Genomic DNA, 15,301 nt, shown 5'->3' with positions numbered 1-15,301 from the left:
CATTGGACGTGGGATTGGAACAGAAAATCCATTCAGCTACTTCTGCAAGGAAAGGGAAGGTGGGACATAGGGTGGTAGTTTCCAGCAGCAGTAGTAACAGAAAGACTTACAGCTAAAAATGGATTAGGGTGGTAACTTATCTACTATTATACTGTTGTAAAAAATGGCAATTATGCAAGTGAACAAAATTTTGAATTTAAGGAAAAGGAGATTCTCAGTTATCAAAATATTGAACATTTTCTTTCACAGTCCAAAAATTTACAAAATGAAGTTAAGAAGAAGGACAAATTAATGAAGACAATGGAGAATAAGGTAAGAGCAGAAAATACTTTTGTGAAGCTTATATGCATAATAAACAGGGAACGAAAGTGAAATATATATTCCAACATAAATATAACAATAAATAAAACGTTTTTAATAGGAACTGGAGATAGAGCTGAATGTTAACTTGGAGGTGAATCTTGATCCATGGTGCTGTATTGGGGCTGGGAATCCCAGAAGAACAGGTTTCTCTCAGGTCCTGTTGAATTAAATGGAAGGACCTGATTACCATTTTTAAAAATCTCTTAAATCTTGGGCCAGTAAGATTGAGAGGCTGAATGCAATTTGGGAGAAATTCAGCACCACCACTCAGCTAGAGAGGGGAGGAATGGTAATCGGTACCACATCAGGGAGTTGAGAAAGGTTGGTGATGGAGCAGTTTCGAGCCCTTGTGAGGGAAATTTTAAGGTTCGGGAGATCAGATAGGTCCTTGATAAGGAGATCTTTTGCAGTAGATTAGAAGAGTTTGTCTGTCAGCTTGTTTGGGTGAGAGCAGAAGCTGGAGGGTGGATAAGCAAAGTGACAGTAGGACCATGGTACAGGGAGCCATTGTGGCGCAGCAGCTACTAGAAAGATGGCGGAGGGGAAGTGTATGTGCAAGTTGGAAGGCCCCAGATGGAACAGTTGATGGCCTTCATCAGGGAAGAGTTCCGTCAGCAGAGGAAGGAGATGCAGGAGGATAGATCAAAGGCCATCGTAGGGGTTGTGGGAGCCCTAAAGTGCTCGATGGAAAGGGTTGACAAATATCTGGAGGCACAGGGGTCGCAGATCCGAGAGATGGAGAAGGTTAGGTCAGAACACAGCGATAGAGTGGTGGCACTGGAGGTGAAGGTAGGACTCTTAGGTGACCTTTGCAAGATGCTGAGAGCAAAGGTGGAGGAGCAAGAAAACAGGTTGAGAAGGCAGAATTTGTGAATATTCAGCCTACCTGAAGGAGTGGAAAGTATGAGTGCCATGAAGTACGTCTCGAGGATTCTAGCAGGGCTGGTGTGGAGGGGGTGCTGGACAAGGTCCTGGAGGTGGACAGAGCGCACAGGTCTCTAAGGCAGAAACCAAGAGCCGAGGAATGGCCTTGGGCGGTGATCGTGAGACTCCATGAGTTTGTGGAGAAAGAGAAGATCGTGCATTGGAGCAGGGAGAAGCGGAACTGACGAATGGGAGGGGAACAAGATTTGAATACACAAGTACTTTGGAGCTGAACTGGCAAAACGGAGTGCTGGGTTCAACAGGGCCAAGGCAGTGCTGTATCGACGTATCAGGTATGAGGTGCTCTACCCGGCGAAACTATGGGTGACTCATGAGGGCCAAGAATACTATTTTGAGACACAAGAAACAGCCAGTGACTTTATCAAGGAGCATAAACTGGGGGAGAACTGAACTTTTTTGGGAGGCGGAGGTGCTGAAACTTGAGAACAGTGGAAGATAAGTGTAGAGTGGGGGTTGGTATTTTTCTTTTCCTCCTAGGTGGAGGGAAGCACAACGCGGCAGGGTTGACGAAGAAGGATGGTCAGGGGCGGAGAAGGGGGTCATCTTGGATGGGCCCGGTACAGGGTGAAAATAAAGTGGGTAGAGCCGAAAGGGGAGGATGGCAGACGTAGAGAGGAATGAAGGCGGAAGCCCCCAGTAAGGCTTACAATATGGCATTACAGTATGGCTCAATGGGCCGGTGAAAAGATTTTGGGTGTTTGCACACCTTAGGAGTTTAAAGGCGGAGGTGGTCTTTCAGCAGGAGACGCACCTCCACATGAAGGACCAGGTTAGGCTGAGAAAGAGCTGCGTGGGTCAGATGTTCCACTCAGGGTTCGACTCAAAGTCACGGGGGGTGGCTATCCTGATCAGCAAGAAAACGGGGTTTGTGAGCACGAAGGAAGTGAGGTGGTGAGCGGGGTATTGGAGCGGATGCCGGTGGTATTGGTGAATGGATATGCACTGAATTGGGATGATGTAAATTTTATGAGGGGGTTGCTGGCAGCGATCCTGGACTTTGCCACACACCAGTTGATCATGGGAGGAGATTTTAATTATGTTTTGGAGCCGAGGATAGATAAGTGGAGCCCCAGGTCAATGGGTAGAATACAAATGGCAAAGGAGTTGGGACGGTTCATGGAAAAGATGGGTACAGTGGATCCGTGGCACTTTAAGAATCCGGGGGGGTAGAGAGTACTTCTTTTTCTCACATGTTTATAGGGTGTATTCAAGAATCGACTTTTTAGTAATGAGCCAGGGGGTGTTGGTAGAGGTGGAGTGGAAGAGTACGCGGGGATAGTAATTTTGGATCATGCGCCCCATTGGCTGGAGATTTGACTTAGATCGGGATGGGAGCAGAGGCCGGGGTGGAGACTTGATTCGGGATTGTTGGCAGAGAGGAGGGTTTTGTGATAAAGTGTGGTTGGTGATTAAAGATTATGTAGGATTGAACTGTTGAAATGTAGGGTGTCAGCAGCCACATTTTGGAAAGCACTAAGGCGATGGTCCGAGGGGAGGTAATCTTGTTCAAGGCACATGAGGATAGGGAAAGGAGGGAGGAGTATGAGCGGTTAATGAACAAAATAGTCGAATTAGATAGGGAGTATTCGAGGGTGCCCGACACGGAGGCCCTGGCAAGGAGAAATAAGTTACAGGGGCAATTTGATAAGTTGACGACGGGGAGCTCGGTGCGGCAGCTGCGCAGGGCAAGGAGGGGTGCAGTACGGGTACAGAGAGAAGGCAAGTCGAATTTTAGCACATGAACTACGGATGCATGCCGCGACCAGGGATATATTGAGGAAACAGACAGAGACCGGGAAATGGTGCTGGATCCGGGAAGAATAAATGAGAAATTTAGGGAGCTGTACAGGGCGGAGCAGGGCTTGAAGGGTGGAACATGGGCCGGTTTTTAGATGGACTAGAGTTTTCACAGCTGGAGGAAGAGAAGAGGCAGGCGCTAGAGGAGCCTTTGGGGCTGAGGGAAGTCTTGGACAGTATAAGGTGTATGAAGTCGGTAAATGCCCCGATGCCCAATGGCTGCCCAGCAAAATTTTACATGGAGTTTGCGACGGACCTGACACCGCGTCTCAAGTAGGCGTTTAATGAGGCTATGGAGAAATGGGAGCTGCCGGAGACAATGACGCAGGCAACGATCACATTGGTACCAAAGAAGGGGAAAGACCCGTTAGAATGTGGGTCATCGAGGCCCATGTCGCTGTTAACTACAGATGTGAAAGTGCTGGCTAAGTTGGCGGCGAGTCAGATGGAAGGTTGTGTCCTGGGTGCAGTTGCGGAGGACCAGACAGGTTTTGTAAAGTACGGCAGCTTTCTCGTAAAATAAAGACAGTAAGAAGTCTAACAACACCAGGTTAAAGTCCAACAGGTTTGTTTCAAACACTAGCTTTCGGAGCACTGCTCCTTCCTCAGGTGAATGAAGAGGTATGTTCCAGAAACATATATAAAGACAAAGTCAAAGATGCAAGACTGCTTTGAATGCGAGCATTTGCAGGTAATTAAGTCTTTACAGATCCTGAGATGGGGATAACCCCAGGTTAAAGAGGTGTGAATTGTCTCAAGCCAGGACAGTTGGTAGGATTTCCGAAGCCCAGGTCAGATGGTGGGGAATTAATTTAATGCAACATGAATCCAAGGTCCTGGTTGAGGGCGTACTCATGTGTGTGGAACTTGGCTATAAGTTTCTGCGCAGTGATTTTGCATTGTCGCGCATCCTGAAGGTCGCCTTGGTGAACGCTTACCTGGAGGTCAGAGGGTGAATGCCCTTGACTGCTGAAGTGTACCCCAGCTGGAAGGGAACATTCCTGCCTGACGATTGTCGCGCGATGTCCGTTCATCTGTTGTCGCAGAGTCTGCATGGTCTCGCCAATGTACCACGCTTCGGGACATCCTTTAGAACAGTACAGCACAGAACAGGCCCTTCGGCCCTCGATGTTGTGCCGAGCAATGATCACCCTACTCAAACTCACGTATCCACCCTATACCCGTAACCCAACAACTCCCCCTTAACCTTACATTTTAGGACACTACGGGCAATTTAGCATGGCCAATCCACCTAATCCGCACATCTTTGGACTGTGGGAGGAAACCGGAGCACCCGGAGGAAACCCACGCACACACGGGGAGGACGTGCAGACTCCGCACAGACAGTGACCCAGCCGGGAACTGAACCTGGGACCCTGGAGCTGTGAAGCATTGATACTAACCACTATGCTACCGTGCTGCCCTTTCCTGCAGCGTATGAGGTAAACAACGTTGGCCGAGTCGAACGAGTATGTACCGTGTACCTGGTGGGTGGTGTTCTCACGTGTAATGGTGATACCCATGTCATTGATCTGGCACGTCTTGCAGAGGTTGCCATGGCAGGGTTTTGTGGTGTCGTGGTCGCTGTTCTAAAGGCTGGGTAGTTTGCTCCAAACAATGGTTTGTTTGAGGGTGCGCGGTTGTTTGAAGGCAAGTAGTGGGGGTGTCGGGCTGACCTTGGCAAGATGTTCATCTTCATCGATGACATGTTGAAGGCTGTGAAGAAGATGACATAGTTTCTCCACTCCGGGGAAGTACTGGATGACAAAGGGTACTCTGTCGGTTGTGTCCCGTGTTTGTCTTCTGAGGAGTTCGGTGCGGTTTTTTGCTGTGGCGCGTTGGAACTGTCGATTGATGAGTCGAGCGCCATATCCCGTTCGTACGAGGACATTTTTCAGCGTCTGTAGATGCCTGTTATGCTACTCCTTGTCTGAGAAGATCCTGTGTATACGGAGAGCTTGTCCATAAGGGATGGCTTCTTTCATGTGTTTAGGGTGGAATCTGAGAGAAGTGGAGCATCGTGAGGTTAGCCGTGGGCTTGCGGTAAAGCAAAGTTCTGAGGTGACTGTCCTTGATGGAGATGAGTGTGTCCAAGAATGTAACCGATTTTGGAGAGTAGTCCATGGCGAGTCTGATGGTGGGATGGAGCTTATTGATGTTATCGTGTATATCGTTTCAGTGATTCTTCACCGTGTGTCCAAAAGAAATAAAAAATGTCATCGATGTATCTGGTGTATATCGGTTGAAGGTCCTGTGTGGTGAGGAGGTCTTGTTTAAACTTGTGCATGAAGATGTTGGCATATTGATGTGTGAATTTGGTCCCCAGGGTTGTTCCGTGCGTCTGGATGAAAAACTTGTTGTCAAAGGTGAAGACGTTGTGATCCAGAATGAAGCGGATGAGTAGCAGAATTGCGCCTGGAGATTGGCAGTTATTGGTGTTGAATACTGAGCCTGTTGCAGCAAAGCCGTCGTCATGGGGGATGCTGGTGTAGTGTGCCAGGACATCCATTGTGAGGAGGAATGTTCCTGGTTCAACTGGTCCATGGGTGCTGAGTTTCTGTAGGAAGTCCGTCGCGTCGTGACAGAAGCTGGGCATTCCTTGTATGATGGGTGTCAAGGTGCCCTCGATGGAGCCAGATAGGTTCTCACACAGAGTCCCATTGCCTGATACAATAGGATGGCTTGGTGTGTTGGCCTTGTGTATTTTCGGGAGGCAGTAGAGATCTCCAGCGTGGGGAGTATGGGATGAGAGCATGTAGGGTGCTCTGAAGGTCTGGATCAAAGGTCTTGATCAGTCTGTTGACTTGGTGGGTGTGTTCCTTGGTCAGATCTGCGGGTAACTAGTGTTCCTGGTTGTTGAGTTGTCGGTCCACTTCTATGCAGTAGTCCGTTCTGTTCAGAATGACGGTGGCCTCTCCTTTGTATGCTGGTTTGATGACGATGTTGCGGTTGGTCATGAGAGCTCGGATGGCGTTGTGCTTGGGTGACGTTCGGGGCTGTCTTGTGAATCCGATTGATGAATCTGGCATTGACGCGACTCCTGACGGCTTGAGCATACATGTCGAGTCTAGGGCAGCGGCCTTCTGGAGGGATGAATTCGACTCTTTCCTCTTTGGTTGCCGCACCACAGATCTCTCAGTCTGCTGTTCCAGTTCATTGGTTGACTCACTGGGTTCGCTGTCGGCCTCTTGAGGTTTGTGAAAGAACTCCCGGAGCCTCATTCGCCTGATGAATTCCTCCGTGTCTGCCGCGTGACTGATGGGGTCCATTTTGGTGGTGGTGCATTAATTGAGCCCTCTGCTGAGGACTTTGATTTCATCTGGAAGGGTGTAGTCCTATAAGTTGACAACGCATTTCCGTGTATTGTTTTCTACTCTGGTACCGGGGGAGGCTTGGTTGCTGCTGGTGGTGATGCCGAGTTTCTCAAGCTTCCTGTTCTTGGTGTGCATATAGGTGGCATAGTATCGTTGTCTCATCTGTTTGGCGGTGTTCCAAAGCTAGTCTGCTGCGTACTGAGCGCAAGTTGAGAATATGGACTTTATCTTGGTTTCCAGGTTGCAGCTCCTGCTGTACGAGGTGGTTGAGGAGTGTGAGAGAGGTGCGACGGCAGAGCCTCTCTGCGCAGTTGGTGTTCTAGGTCGACTTGAGTGGGTTTGTGATCTGTAGCCCTTTTGGGATCTTTCTGCTTTCTTGCATCTTTGTAGAAACTTAATGTCAGTGTCTATATGTGCGATCTTCTTGGAGATCCTCTCCACTTTGAGCCGGCAGTTTGCGGTGTCGATGGTAGCCATGATGTGGAGATGCCGGCGTTGGACTGGGGTAAGCACAGTAAGAAGTCTTCCAACACTAGTGTTTGAAACAAACCTGTTGGACTTTAACCTCGTGCCACAGCAAAAAACCGCACCGAACTCCTGAGAAGACAAACATGGGACACAATTGACGGAGTACCCTTCGTCATCCAGTACTTCCTCGGAGCAAAGAAACTACGCATCTTCTTCGCAGTCTTCAACATGTCATCGATGAAGATGAACCTCTTGCCAAGGTCAGCCCTACACCCCCACTGCTTGCCTTCAAACAACCACGCAACGTCAAACAAACTATTGTTTGCAGCAAACTACCCAGCCTTCAGGCAGCGACCATGACACCACACAACCCTGCCATGGCAATCTCTGCAAGACGTGCCAGATCATCGACATGGGTATCACCATTACACTTGAGAACACCACAAGCCAGGTACACGGTATATACCCGTGCGACTCGGCCAACGTTGTCTACCTCATACGCTGCAGGAAAGGATGTCCCAAAGCATGGTACATTGGCGAGACCATGCAGACCCCGCGACAACGGATAAACGGACATCGCGCGACAATCGCCAGACAGGAATGATCCCTTCCAGTCGGGGAACACTTCAGCAGTCAAGGGCATTCAGCATCTGATCTCTGGGTAAGCGTTTTCCAAGGAGGCCTTCAGGATGTGTAACAATGCAAAATTGCTGCGCAGAAACTTATAGCCAAGTTCCGCACAGATGAGTACGCCCTCAACCGGGACCTTGGATTCATGTTGCATTAAATTCATTCCCCACCATCTGGCCTGGGCTTGCAAAATCCTATCAACTGTCCTGGCTGAGACAATTAACACCTCTTTAACCTGGGGTTACCCCTATCTCTAGATCTGTAAAGACTTAATTACCTGCAAATGCTCGCATTCAAAGCATTGTCTTGCATCTTTGACTTTGTCTATATATGTTTCTGGAACATACCTCTTCATCCACCTGAGGAAGGAGCAGTGCTCCGAAAGCTAGTGTTTGAAACAAACCTGCTGGACTTTAACCTGGTGTTGTAAGACTTCTTACTGTGCTCACCCCAGTCCACCGCCGGCATCTCCACATCGTAAAATACGGAGGCTGTTAAATGTGGTTATGACTCCTTCGAGAGGTCGGGTACTGGAGGTAGTGGTGACCATGGATGCGGAAAAGGCGTTTTACCTGGTGAGTACTGAGAGAACACTTTAGCTTGAAAAAGGAAGATTAGCATCAGTTTGGGTATAGGTCAGAAGTAGTAAAATTAAAAGGTCACTTGTGTGAGTAGTGGGACCCCTCATAGAGTTTGGGCTTGGTCGAGGGGACTGAAGCGTTCCAGGTTGGGGGGTCACCCTTGGGGCGGGGGTGGGGGGGTGTGGGTGGTGAGGGGCATATGTGAGGCCAAAAAGCCATCTTTAAATATTGCGGAGACCCATAACAGTGGAAACCACAGCTACAGTCTGTCTGTTCTACCAAACAGAGCCCTACTGTGGTTTTAATGCTGAAAGTCAATTTCACTCCCTTTGACTGTGACCCGCCTATAGCTTCACGGCTGAAGGCTATTACAAATGAGGAATTAACTTTGTTAGCTGTGAGAACACTTCACAGCTGCAGGTTGCATTTGCTGCTTGCTTCTGTTGATGGCTGCACATGCCTGGAGGTTGCTGCTGTTGTTTCCTTCCTTTTCTGCAGCTGGAAAGAAGGACAATTCTGTCTAAGATATCTGGGTCCTGGGACACTGGGTTTCGGGGACAATGAGTCCAGAAATAAATCCTGTTTGAAGCAAGAAGACACTGCGGGACCTGTTACGCGACATTGTTCCAAATGGGCCACCTGCTAACACTGTTGAAGAAATGCTTTCGCAGATTGCTGTTGCTTTTGTTGTTGGTGCAGTGCATGTAACTGATAAGTCACTGCGGGCTAAATGGCTGGAAGCCAAGGATGTTCAACCGCACCTTGAACGCCAATGGAATATGTGGATGCCAGCATTTGTTTCGGTGAGATTGCACCGCGTGGTAGGGCCTGCACAGCTGTGGCTCCTGGATGGAAAATGACATTGATAGATGGAACAAGTCATACATTGATGGACAGATTATTTCTACGACAAAGTTCAGGACAGGATAACAAATTCTCAGGCTAATCCTCCATTTCTGTGAGAAACCTGAGAGGGGTGATTCCATGTTTGTTTTTTGTGAAAATAACCTGTTGTAGCTTTGTATTGTGTTATGGAGAGGTGTTTTCAGAACCCCAAAATGTATCATGGAGTTCAACCAACCTCCCTCTTTAATGTATTGTTGCTTTTGAAGCACACGGCTTGTTCTCCAGGTGTGGTATTACAATTATGGGCACATGGGTTTTTAAACACAAAACAATGTTTATTAGATGAATTCAACTTAACCTTTTAAATAAACATTGGATCACTTAACACCCCTTACTTCAAAGATATCCCCTAAAATAATACAACACTAAATAATCCCTCAAAATGTTCCTTTGAACCTCCAAAAGACTTCCCCTTTAACAACAGACATGAGGTGACATTCAATATACTTATAGTCTTTGGATTTTCAGACATCAACAGACCAGTTCTGTGTTTTCTTCTTGCAGCATTTTGCAAAACACACACACACTCCCAGCTTTCTCCTCAAACCTGAAACCAAAAGCAGAAGCGAGGCCAGCTCAGCACCCCCCACCCTCTGACATCACTTCAGTAATATGAGCTGCTCTATTTCTTAAAGGTACATTACTTAAACATCCATTTCTTAAAGGTACTCTCACATGACACCTCCCCCCAAGAAAATAAAATAAACCAACTTCAAGATGGTTTCATTTTTCACTTTTGCACCATCCACTAAGAAATGTACATAGTAAATATACTTTTTCGTTTCACAAAAAAACAACACACGCAAACAGGCATAATAATAAAGTCCATATTTCCCATTTTTCTTCCGCCAATCGAGATCCTTCTTGATTGACAGTCTCTTTGAACAAGAAAGTCAATGCACGATCCATCCATTCCTCTACGCCTCGGCAATTCTCTTTAAAGTTAGATACATCAGTTCAATCTGATCACAGAGTCCCTTGCAATTCTCAAATACAGGAGCATCGGTTATCACAGCTTTCAGGCAGTCACATGCCTGTTGAAAGTCCGCTGTCCATTGAAATTTTTGACGTTTCTTTAGCAAGTCCATCTGTGGAGTAATCACGCCACAAAATATTTGCACAAAGGTTTGATCAAATCCACTCATGCTAAGAAATCGCATTATTTCCCATCGTCATGAGGGTATCGGAAACTCCTCAAGGAAAGTGATTCGGGCTTCTCCAAATTCACTTGCGGCTAGGTTCATCACCAAACCCGCCTTCTGAAGTCAATTGAAGAACTCTGTACAATGTTTTAAATGTTCTTTCCACGTCTGGAAGTTGGAAATAAAAGCAGATTGTCCCACTTTCTCAATGCAATCCTTCAAACGTGGGATAGGGTAAGAGTCCGTTCTTGTAACTGCATTCACCTTTCTTTAGTCCACACACAACCGTTGGGTACCGTCTGGTTTAGGTATCGTCACTATGGGTGAGCTCCATTGGCGGCAACCCACTTCAATTATGCCATTTTTCGGCATATTCTCAATCTCTCTGTTAAGCTGTGCCAATTTTAAAGGATTAAGTCTATTTGGATGTTGTTTGATAGGAACAGCATTTCCCACATCTACATCATGTATAGTCATTTTAGTACTTCCCAATTTATCTCTACAAACTTGCCCATGTGATATCAATAACTCATTCAGGTCAGTTTGTTTTTCCTCTGGAAGGTAATTTAACAATTCATCCCAATTTTTAAGAACATCCTTATTTTCCAATTTAATTTGAGGTATGTCAAATTCACAGTCATCTGGATTTGGTTCGTTACTTTGAGTTAGAATCATTAAAACCTCCTTTTTCTCTCCTCCCCTTCAAAGTATCTTTTAAGCATATTCACATAACACACTCGGTGAGTCTTCCTTCTATCTGGTATTTTTGCCACATAATTCACCTCACTTAATTTTCTTTCAATCTGATACAGTCCACAAAACCTTGCTTTTAAAGGCTCACTTTCCACTGGTAACAACACTAAAGTTTTATCCCCACTGACAAAACTATGAACTTTGGATTTCTTGTCCGCTACTTGTTTCATCACATTTTGTGCAACTTTCAAATGTTGTCTAGCCTGCTCTATTTAATCGTCCCCTAAAATTTTTTGTAATCCAATAGTGTAATTTCCGATTTCTCACCCACCAATTTTTCCTTAATCAATTTAAGTGGTCCTCTTACCTCATGACCAAAATTTGTTCAAAAGGACTAAATTTGGTAGACTCATTAGGTACATCCTTAATTGCAAACAATACGAATGGAATTCCTTTATCCCAATCCTCTGGATAATCTTGACAACACACCCTCAACATTGTCTTTAATGTCTGATGCCACCTTTCTAACGCTCCATGCGATTCTGGATGGTACGCAGTTGATTTAAATTGTTTTATTCCGAAGCTATCCATAACTTCTTTGAATAACGTTGAAGTAAAATTCGATCCTTGATCCAATTGATTTTCTGTGGGTAGTCCATATCTGGTAAAGAATTTAAGTAACTCCTCCACAATCCGTTTAGCTGTAATATTACGGACTGGAATGGACTCTGGAAACCTAGTAGACACATTCATTATAATCAAAAGATATTGATTTCCATTTTTTGCTTTAGGAAGCGGTCCTACACAATCGATTAGAACCCTTGTAAAAGGTTCTTCAAATGCTGGAATGGGTATTAAGGGCGCTGGTTTTATCACTGCTTGAGGTTTCCCTATCACTTGACATGTGTGACATGATTGACAAAATTTAACTACATCTTTATGTAGTCCAGGCCAATAAAAATGTTTCTGGATTTTAGCTTGAGTTTTCCTGATTCCCAAATGACCTCCCACTGGTACCTCATGTGCAACTCGCAACACCTCCTTTCTATATCCTACCGGCAATACTACTTGATGAGCTTCTGCCACTTTTCATCCGCCTGCATATGTGCAGGTCTCCATTTTCTCATCAAGACATCACTTTTACGGTAAAAACTCTGGTATACTCTCAGATTCCTCTTCCGTATATGCTTACTGACATATCCGTTTTTTTTTTACATCTTTCTGTTATAACTCTGTAGTTTTCGTGAACTAAAAATATCCACCTCATCCTCCAGCTGTTCTTGTTTTTTTTCAACCATCTGATCAAAAATCGTTTCTGATAATTGCACTTCAACATCATCTTCACTCTTTGATTTTTCCTCTTGTCTTAACCTGTGACTTTGCGACCGGGTTACTACACAATCCGGAAAAATCCCAGGATATTCATCCTTGAACCGTTCAGTTGTCTGATTTTCCACTGCCATATCAATCACAGTAGGCATCACTCCCACCTGCGATCCAGTTATATCATTATCCAAGATAAACTGTATTCCTGGACAAGATAGTTTCTCTATTGCTCCTACTACCACCACCACTGTAGCCACCTGGGTTGGCCACTTCCTCACACAAAATGGAAGAACGCAAAGGTTACAGGGAAAAATGGACAGTTGCAAAGAGACAAGCATTTTGCAAAATCCCCGTGTATTCTAGCTGCAAAAGAAACCAGACAGCATTGTAACTAACGAGCTGCGCATATTAAGTGAGCGATTCCCGGTGATTCCCAGGCACAATGGACACAACAATTAGAAGAGATTGAAACATTCTATAGAAGGTCAGACATCCCGGCGCCAGTGTAGTCTGAAACAAAGGACACAAATAAGGTGGGAAGAACCGCCCAGTGATTGAGGAACAGCCCCGTTATTGGGGAAATTCAAATCAATCAATTGGGAAGAGACCCAATTGATTGCAAGTTTATAGAGGGTCCGCCCAGAAGGACGCGAAGCCCCTGGGACCTATAAAAGTCAGGTCCCAGGACTAATTATTTCTTCTTGACCAGCCGGCCCTCCCAGCAGAACACCTTTGCAGCAGAAGACCTTGAGAAGGAGAGGCCTGGTCAGCAGCCGCCATCAAGTAAGTGTCATACAACGCACGCTACGAGAGTAGACACTCCTGACCCCTATAGTCCACACCAACTGGAAGCCTGCGGATCCAGGACAAAGCAAGAGGTCATTGTTCCCTGATCCGGCAGTTCCCTTATTCCAGATAAGTATTGGCCTGTTAGTGGTAGGAATAGCCTGGTCTTTTAGTGTTATATGCATGAGTAGTAAATAACTGTGTAAAAATAAACGTGTCTTGTTTTGAACTTACTAACTGGTGTATTGAGTCATTGGTCTGAACTTGAACTTGAATCTTGTGGCGGTATCATAACGATACCTGGCGACTCTAGAGCTAAGAAATAAAACAGAGCCAATTGAATGTAAAGCACACTCATCCAGAACGAGCAACACCACTCTTTACTGAACTTTCCAACCTTACCTTATATAATGGGACCCTACTCCTTTCACCCTGAATTCCACATATCACCACCTTTTCTGGCAACATTCTTCCAAAACTACATAATTCCTCATCTCTTACCATTAAAGATTGACTAGCCCCTGTATCTCTTAAAATGGTGACTTCTTTATGTGATCCTCCTGATACACATGAGTAAACTTTACCCACACAAGTAAATTCTTTAAAGACATCTGCGTCCTTCCTAACAATTACTTCTTGAACAGGCTGTACAATCATTTGCACCTCCTTCGTTTCCCTTGGGCTTTCCTTTACCACTCTAACAAATCCCACTGTCTTATCCTGTTTTACCACATCAGCCTTCCCAGTGCTTTTCTTCAACCACCAACACTGTGACTTTACATGCCCTAGTTTATTACAGTGAAAACATTTGAAATTTTTCATCTCTTTTCCACCCTCCTGGATTTATTTTTTAATCTGAGGTACACTCTCCTTATTATCTCCCATCAGATCACCTTTACCTTTACCACTTGAGTGTTTCTCATGTCCCCAGTTTCTATCCCCCACAGGCTGAAACTGATGTCGGAAACCAAGCTTTGATTTATGAACTAATTCATAATCATCTGCCATTCCTGCTGCTAACCTCACAGTTTTAACCCTCTGCTCTTCCACATGAGTTCTCACTACATCAGGAATTGAATTTTTAATCTCCTCCAAAAGCATAATTTCTCTGAGAGCTTCATACGTTTGGTCTATTTTCAAAGCCCTTATCCATCTATCAAAATTACTCTGTTTGATCCTTTCAAACACCATTTATGTTTGACCACATTCTTTCCTTAAATTTCTAAATCTTTGTCTGTAAGCTTCAGGCACTAGTTCATATGCACCTAAGATGGATTTCTTCACCTCCTCATACATCTCAGATACCTCCTCCGGTGGTGATGCAAACACTTCACTAGCCCTACCCACCAGCTTTGTTTGAATCAGTAATACCCACATGTCCTGTGGCCATTTCATTTGCTTAGCTACCTTCTCAAGTGAAGTGAAAAAGGCTTCTACGTCCTTCTCGTCAAACCTTGTCAATGCTTGGACATATTTAAATAGAATCCCACCAAGCCTTCGACTTTGACGCTCTTTCTCACTATCCTCATCACTATCATCCAACTGTACGTTTCCCTTTACGTCTGCCAATTTTAACTGACTGTCATGTTTCATGGCCATTTTCTGAAGTTCAAACTCTCTCTCTTTATCTTTTTCCCTGATCTGTATCTCCCTTTCTCTTTCTTTTTGTTCTGATCGGGCTATTTTTTATGTTTTCCTTTCTTCTCTCTCTTTTTCCTCTCTCTCTCTTTCGTATTCAAGCTGCTTTAATTCTTTATTATATACCATTTGTTTAATTTGTAACTGAAGTTTTCCCATTTCCAATAAGTCAAACTGTATCTCAGGCAACTTTAAATGCTTAGCCACCGCCGTGATTACCTCATCTTTTCGCATTTTGTCAGGTAATGTTAACTGCAATGTTTTTGCCAAATCTAACAGTCTGCTTTTAGACTCTGTCCGTAAGATACTGCGTGTGACCATCTCCACCCCCAAAAACTTCAGAGCCTCTGAAAGAACCATTGTCCACAACACACTCCCTACTTAAACTGGAATGCCACACCTGAAAAGCAACCACAGTATGCTCACCCCTCACTGTCTTTAAGTTCACTAAGCCAATCCGATAGATAGACTTTTATCCCACTCAAGCCCCCAATTTGTTATGGGCCAGCGATTATAGAACCCCAAAGTGTATCATGGAGTTCACCTGACCACAACATTTATTAGATTGTGGTATGGGGAGCACACAGCCCACTCTACAGGTGTGGTACAGCAGAAATGGAAAAGTATTTTTTAAAGCAAAACAACGTTTATTCTATGAACTCAAGTTAACCTGTTTAAAACATAGAGTGTACATCTTAACAACCATTAATTC

At 45.1% G+C, this 15,301-nt stretch overlaps 1 protein-coding gene across 5 annotated transcripts in view; it reads left to right on the top strand.

Annotated features, from left to right (window-relative positions):
• Positions 1–15,301, top strand: part of sycp1 (synaptonemal complex protein 1) — a 741,816-nt gene that overhangs the window by 455,144 nt on the left and 271,371 nt on the right. For all 5 annotated transcript variants that reach the window (XM_038820847.1, XM_038820848.1, XM_038820846.1 and 2 more), the window contains one exon: positions 250–312. In XM_038820847.1, coding sequence (XP_038676775.1) covers positions 250–312 — 63 coding nt within the window. The remainder of the gene's footprint in view (positions 1–249; positions 313–15,301) is intronic.

This window comes from Scyliorhinus canicula, chromosome 15 (assembly GCF_902713615.1).
Source record: "Scyliorhinus canicula chromosome 15, sScyCan1.1, whole genome shotgun sequence".
Taxonomy (NCBI): domain Eukaryota; kingdom Metazoa; phylum Chordata; class Chondrichthyes; order Carcharhiniformes; family Scyliorhinidae; genus Scyliorhinus; species Scyliorhinus canicula.
The sequence above is the reverse complement of the archived record's forward strand: the minus strand, read 5'-3'. Positions and strand labels throughout refer to the sequence as shown.